We start from the raw sequence: 7,514 nt of genomic DNA, 5'->3' as shown, positions 1-7,514 counted from the left end.
TCCTTGTGAATAGAACATGTGCAGAACACAAATCAATGTTCCTTTTGATGGGGATATGCCGATACGCGTTTACATGACTAAATATTCGGGTTAGAAAAGGGGTACCCCAGGGATCATATTCGGGTTTTTAATAACCGGGATATGAGCATATTTGGGGTTTTGCCGGTGTTTACATAGCCGTGTGATCGGGTTATTGCTAATATTCTGGTTTTGAATGGGTTATTGGCTGCATGTAAACGTAGTCATTGAATATGAGCATTAATATGAGCATGATCATGTCTGTTCCATGTGATTTATGACTGTAGCAGTGTGTCAATGCAGTGTTTTGTGTTGTAGAGATGACCTTATCTTCCACAATGTCCGACATCAACACCAGTTCTTCGTCCTCGATCTCTGTTGTCAGTGAGGTAGGGAGTGCCAGTGAGGTCATTGGAGCTGTTGTGGAAGAGGTGGAGGGGATTGCGTCCTCTGAGACTGTGGCTAGTAGGGTTGTTCCATCATCCACCTCGCAATTGGATGCAGCCGATGCAGAAAGGGCAGGTAGGATATTCGAAACACTCAATCCCCTGAGCGCAGCAGTGAACTCTCTCGCACTTGGATTGTATTTGTCCATCCCTCCAGTTTTTCGCAATTCGGCGATCACTGAATACAACGCAAAATCAACAAAATGGCAATTTTTTTTGTGATTCTGCATAATTCCTAATTTAACCGCAAAATAATCACAAAAATGAAAAAGACCTCACAAAACATTAAATTATAATCACCCAATTGAAATATCTCTAGTTTAATTAAAGTTTCAATGCATTTTTACGTGGATACAGATGTTGGGGAAAAGGGGAAACTTCTTTTCTTCGATTTACTGAAGTCTATAATGTAAAACACATTTTACAGCTGCACAGCGAGTGTCTGGCTTACTCATTGGCTGTGCTGCAGCAACTGCACATCCAATGGCGCAGGCGCCTCTGACATGTGTGCGAATGAGCTAGCATCACGCCATTACAGGTCAGAGCCCGCCAAGGGGGCGCGGCCTTAACCTATATTATTATTTTACTGTCTATGATATCAGTCCCCGAAAAACGCCATTTTAGCAGGTTTAAAGACTGAAGCGACAACTTGCCAGGTTACTATAGTGCGGCCGGCTACGCAATACTCGTTCCCTACTCTCAGGGAACTGAGGTTACGATAGTAACCGAGTAAGTTAGTTTCCTTTCGAACGGTCACTTCGTATTGCATAGCTATACACAGTGGGGAAGCCATGCAAAACACCGCACTGTAAGTAACCCCTCAACTCAGGATTTACACACAGTTCTACAGTATAAATTACTACACCTGCTGTTAATATTTACATAGGTCAGGTAGAAAAATTATCCATAGGTTGTTTTAAAAGTTAATTTGATGAGAATTTGATTAAACCAAAATAAACAAGCTTTATGCATTGTTTGTGATTTGTCTCATGTATGACTATTGCGCATCTGATATAATACTATTATAGTAAATGTGAAAAAATATAAAACTTTCTGGAAGTTACCACCTCAAAATCAGTCATTTTGATCGCAAAAAATCACACAAAAAAATTGTGAAATCCTGGATGGACTGATTTGTGACCCCCTTTGCCCCGAATCAAGGAGAACATGTTCTAACAGAAAAAAAGCAGGTGGTCAAAATCCTAGTTTTCAGCTTTTTATTTTATTAACTTTTTATTTGAAAATTGTGTGTTTTTTGAGGTTCACAAATACTTCATTCCAGCATCTGTGCACCTCTTGTGGACTAGAAAGACGCTCTTTATGGAGAGGCACATTCCGTGCTGGCACGGTGCTGGTTTACGTTGAGATCTGGGGGGTTAGTTAGTGTGTGCCTCAGCCTAGATGTTGATTTGGTGTAGTTTGGTTGTTTGTCTTTTCTTATTGACTGACCTGAAATGGCAGCCTGCCACCCAGTTGATGCATTCACTCAGGAAGTTCTCTTTTTCCAGGTTTCCTGCACCGAGGGGTCATCGCCAGTGGTTTGAGTCCTTGATGAATCCGCAAGTAGGATAGTTGTAGGTAGATAGTTAGTGGGGTGAAGGTAGAAAGGTTGGTCATAATTAATCCAGTGTAGTTAGTAAGTTGTATGTTTGAAGTTAAGGTGCAATTTTTTTACATAATTAACAAGAATTTAGCACATCGAAGAGGTGATTTAACCCTTTGATGCGCAAGCTATGGAAACCCATTCTAATGCACAACATGGGTCTAAAAAGACCCGTATTCATTTCCTATGTTATTTCATGCATGGCTGGACTTTTTTTTTTAATCTTTTGAGATCAATTTATTCAAGCATTTAACATTCCATGATCTATAAATTCCATGATTTATAAATATAAAAAAAAATTCTTGTTTTCAATTACAAAAATTATTATTTAATTTTTTTCTAGGTTTTGCGTTACTATATCAAATTTACTTATCAAGCATGATAAAACAAAAGAATAAAGACAACATTTTGTCGAATTAATAATTTTAGCAGTCATTTACACAACACATTTAAAGGGGTGGTTCAGGATTTTGAACATATATATCAACGGTATATGCTAGCCTGCCATTAAAAACAGTTTTACCCACTCCACAGTACACCAAAAGCAAATCAATTATAACGCCAGACTACCGATGTAAATGTCTGTTGAGAGAATAATGTTAGAAATCAAACTACCGTTTCATCGCATTGCAATAGTTGTACATTGTTCCCTGTATTTATTAGCACACAGTCTACAGCAGCGGCGGAGTGATATTAAGTTACTTAGGCAACCGAGAGAGCCTGTCCACATGACAATCTCGAAAGTGTATTTACCTGCCGTGTTTACTTTTCGGCGCAGTACTACTAACCGGAGGAAAGTAAAATTCCGCCGCTGCTGAGAAACTAGTTCCTGTAAATGTAATGCGATCATTGAGATGCAAGAGTAGTTTGATTTCTAACATTGTTCTCTCAATTGATATTTACATCGGTAGTCTGACTTTATAATTGATTTGCTTTTGGTGTACTGTGGAGTAGGTAAAACTGTTTTTAATGGCAGGCTAGCATATACCGTTGACTCACGCTAGCCTAGCACCGGCGAACTATGCAACTGGAAGGACTGGGTGAACATTTTTGAAAACTGTCTCCACTGATAAATAACACAAAGGCTAACTTGGAAATGAGGTCCGATGTTCAAAATCCTGAACCACCCCTTTAACACTTGAAATGTTTATTTGCCACTTTGTCTCACATAGCATTCACATATCACAAATATCTGATTACACTGAAATTGAACTGTGGTGTAGTGTAACTGTATTGAATTGTGGTGAATGTGATCAAATAAAATACAGTTTGAAAATGAAAAAGGCGAGAAAAAGAACCCTAAACTCTTAAAACATTAAATCCCTGCCTCTGACAGCTGTGCCTTAATGAAGTTCCGGCAGCCCTCAGGACACCTCAGGAGCATCTCAGCCATAATTTCATGGGGACTACGGAAGAACAAGTAGATTTTAAGATTCAAGATGCATTCCCTTTTTGTTAAATCAAGGGTTTATAATTCTAAAGGCAGCTTTTTTTGCCTTTTATTGACATTACTTGGGTTTTTTAGGCCTGGCAGCAGACCTCTGCTGTGGGTGATTGTAGAATGGAATGTGACCACAAGTCTTGCAAACCTTTGTGCCATCCCGTCCGACCTCGTACGTTTCAGTTAGCACGTATACTGCCATACATTTTGGACAAACCACATACTGTAAGAAGTTGTCACGGAGGATACCAGTCCATTTCCTCAAGGAGAATAAAGTCTTTGGAATAATGCTTGCAAAGGCAGTGAGGGAATTAGCACAGAGAACATTTCCCATTATCCACATGAACTGCTTAATGCACAGAAGAAGTGATGTGATGGCATTGTCAGAAATCTTGAAGGTGGATTGCCATGACAAAAGCATCATGGCCAGAAGTTTTATCAACAAGTCTTCTGGTTTTTCACTTCTGGACTGATCACTTCCTTGCTCCTCCTCATCTTGTATATGAAAGGCTTCACTCTGATCCTCAGCAAAGCTTTCCCCCTCTTCAGTCACATCATCCTATACAAATATAAAGTACACATTTAAAACACACACAATTATCATACTCATCACCTCAAACGGCCGTACTTAACGCATGAATGTGTACATTTGAGAGTGAAAAGTCAATCATTATTATGGCCATTTAAGAGTGAAAAGAGCATTATTATGGCCATTTGAGCATGAAAATGCATCATTATTATGGCCATTTGAGAGTGAAATGTTCATCATTATTATGGCCATTTGAGTGTGAAAAGTGCATCATTATTATGGCCATTTGAGAGTGAAATGTTCATCATTATTATGACCATTTGAGTGTGAAAAGTGCATCATTATTATGGCCATTTGAGAGTGAAAAGAGCATTATTATTATGGCCATTGAAGAGTGAAAAGAGCATTAATATGGCCATTTGAGAGTGAAAAGTGCATCATTATTATGGCCATTTGAGTGTGAAAAGTGCATCATTATTATGGCCATTTGAGAGTGAAAAGAGCATTAATATGGCCATTTGAAAGTGAAAAGAGCATCATTAAGATGGCCATTTGAGTATTAAAAGACCATCATTAATATGGCCTTCGGAGTATGAAAAGTGTTTTTTAGTTGCTTTCATAGTTCCTTAACAGAAATTTAAACTGTACACTGAGAGTAAAGATAGTAGTACTGAAAGTGGAAACAATAATGTTGGTGAAACATGTTGGGTTTTCCCGTTTGAGCTCTGGATTAGCATGGAAATTTATACTTGTATTCAAAAGTAATTTCATGCTTACCACATCACAGGAGATGTCTTCATCATCTTGCACTGATTCTGAATCGCTGGTCTCCAGGAAAAGATGAATGCTTTGGTCATCTGCTGTTTCGTCTGGAAAACCCATACAGAAGATACAGTTATGCATTATAATGCGATATTCGTATTTAATTATTACTACAATAATCACAACAGTTATAATAAACCACATTTAACTAGACAATTTAAATGGGAAACCAGGTAACTTAGGGTTACAATATCTGTAGCACATAACCATGTCTGTTTATATGATCGTCTTTCAAGTACTGCTGTACGTGTCGTCATGCCCATGACCTCGCACGTGATTGGACGAGAGCTAGAAGGCTCGTCGGGCTCCTCCAATCACATGTGAGGTGCTCGCATGCCTACCACTGTTTGCCTATAAAGCTCTGTGAAGCAGTGTGCCAGCAGTTGAAAGATGGAAGTCCCAAGACTAAAGAAAAGACCTCGGCGCCTATGTGAACATTGCGACACTGAACTCTGTCATACACAGTATTTTGACCACAGAAAGCGCTATTTCAAAAATGGAGTTTGGGAGAAAAAAAACAAAAGGGCTAGGTCAGATGAAGTACAGAGCCTACATCTATCCAGTCATGACCCGACAGGCGGGAGTTTTGTACCGTCGATGTGTAAAGACCTCGAAGATAACTTGGCTGGAGTTGGAGAGATTGATGAAAGTGAAATAAACTCAGAGGAACCAGAAAGAGGGATGGAAGAATCTGAAGAAATGCATCCAGAGATTGACAGTTCAGACAATGGTGAGCACCACAATTTAACTTTTACACCTGTAACGTACAGTTTTACTCCCGTACTCAGACCTTTCATACATTTCCTGTGTTTTTGCTGCTTTGTTGTTTCCTGTTCTTACTTGCAATGGCTGGACGACGTCTTCCCTTCACCTCCCCTTCAACTCCTCTGCATCTGGACGCGATCAACCCCTTTCAGTCAGTCCGCAGACCGGCGAGAAGAAACTTCTGATTGCTATCAGTGGGCTGTCTCGTCAGCTTACTCAGTTTGCTGCCGATGTAAATCAGCAGTTCACTTTAGTAAATTCCAGGCTGCTGTCTATAGAGGATAGATTGGCTGCTTTGGAGTCGAAAAACTGTGTGGAAGAGACCAACTCTAAGAAGAGAAGACGGGTGCACAATCCTAAGATTGCGGTAAGACTGCTATGTTATCTAAGCTAAAAGTAGCATAAAAGCAAAGTTTTTTTTTTAAGTGGCACAAGCTAAAAGTAACTTACAAAAGTAAAAGAACGAGTTGCTTTATAAAAATCTATTTTTTCCTTGTAATTTACAGGAAGCACTACGCCGTCTTCACAACTCTGAGACCAATTCCATGCACTACGAACCGGAGCAAAGGTAAGATTCAAAGAATATGCTTTCATTCTCTTGTATAAGGAAATAGATCCGTTATAGATACCGATCTTAATCATACGTTTTGTTTCCACAGAGTAACCTCGCCTCATAACGAGGGCGTAACCTCACATTTACTCAGAGCTATGTCTGCAAGTCCAGATTTTCATGACGCTGATCATGACGACATTGTGTGTAAGTAACTTTTACTATTTTCTCCATTGTTTAATTTTACTGTGACTTGCGTTGTTTTTATTCATATCACTCTCATTAAATTGTTTTCCAGCTGCCTGTAAGACATACTACGAGACAGTACGCAGGAGCTTCAGGTACAAACAACCAGATCTGGCATTGCAGGCCGAAGCTGTGACGAGTTCAGCTCGGAGTCGAGCGAGAAGAAAGAGGGTAAGATTTTTAGTCAATGTGACTATTTTTCACGTGCATTAATAGATGTTTTGTGTCCATACACAGTGCATCACAGTACTGATTGTCTGTATTGGTTGTTTTTACAGCTGCTAGAAGCGAGACGGTGTGCTAGCTGAGGATGACGTGGGCATTTGGAAGTGCGCCACCATAGATCTGATGTCCGATGAAGTTCAACCACCAGCCAGGAGCTCACAGAGCTCTGTGCTACGCTGCAGTCGAGATTAGAGGCGACTCCTAAATACAGGGCAACGCACCACAGACGTTTTCAAAGTGGATCGAATTCAGAGAGAACGCCGCTGGTCACCTACAGCTCCGAAGATGAAAACAGACACTGAGCTTCCAATTTGTTGTGTGTGCAGATGATCTATGCTTTGTACATAGGTGTATATTGTTTTGTGTTTGTGCTAATAAAGCTCTTTCTTTGAATAAACAGCATGTCCCTGGCAAATTTTCCTTTCCTTGATAAATTAATGTCCTTGATGGTAATAATAGTGTAGTCCATAGGTTAACAATGACATGAATATACCACAGAATAGCATATTATGAATATAAAAAAAATAATTTATATATCATAATTTATATAAATATATTTTTTTGAATTTATAAATATAAAAAAATATATATATTATTATTTATATGAATATTATAATTTTTTGAATTTATAATGAGCGAGGGTGACCAATAGTAACAGATCTGCCAACCAATCACGAGTGATTTTTCTTGTTTAAACCACGTGGGTTCAACCAATAGTGAGTGAGGAAATTCAAGCCTTTCTCTGGCGGGAGCTGCTATTCATATGGTAATTAGAGCCATTCACACCTCCGGCGCGAGCGCTCTGCATACGTCATGGTTCGTTTCCGACAATATTCGGCACAGACGAACGCGACGTTCACAGGCTGTAA

The 7,514-nt window shown here is 39.4% G+C and overlaps 1 protein-coding gene across 2 annotated transcripts; it reads left to right on the top strand.

The window, feature by feature from the left end:
- Positions 1-5,081: 5,081 nt before the first annotated feature.
- On the top strand, positions 5,082-7,046 carry LOC311305775 (uncharacterized protein). Of its 2 annotated transcripts, XM_084433616.1 has the most exons (6): positions 5,082-5,589; positions 5,777-5,991; positions 6,131-6,192; positions 6,284-6,381; positions 6,473-6,591; positions 6,699-7,046. In XM_084433616.1, exons 1-6 carry the CDS (start codon positions 5,250-5,252, stop codon positions 6,726-6,728), a joined length of 864 nt encoding a protein of 287 aa, XP_084289742.1. In that variant the 5' UTR covers positions 5,082-5,249; the 3' UTR covers positions 6,729-7,046. The 2 variants fall into 2 exon arrangements, with proteins under 2 accessions (XP_084289742.1, XP_084289741.1); XM_084433615.1 differs by lacking the exon at positions 6,699-7,046 and having other exon boundaries at positions 5,202-5,589; positions 6,284-6,377.
- Positions 7,047-7,514: the final 468 nt, after the last annotated feature.

The sequence above is a fragment of the Rutilus rutilus genome (assembly GCF_951802725.1).
Source record: "Rutilus rutilus genome assembly, chromosome: 1".
Classification (NCBI taxonomy): domain Eukaryota; kingdom Metazoa; phylum Chordata; class Actinopteri; order Cypriniformes; family Leuciscidae; genus Rutilus; species Rutilus rutilus.
The sequence above is the reverse complement of the archived record's forward strand: the minus strand, read 5'-3'. Positions and strand labels throughout refer to the sequence as shown.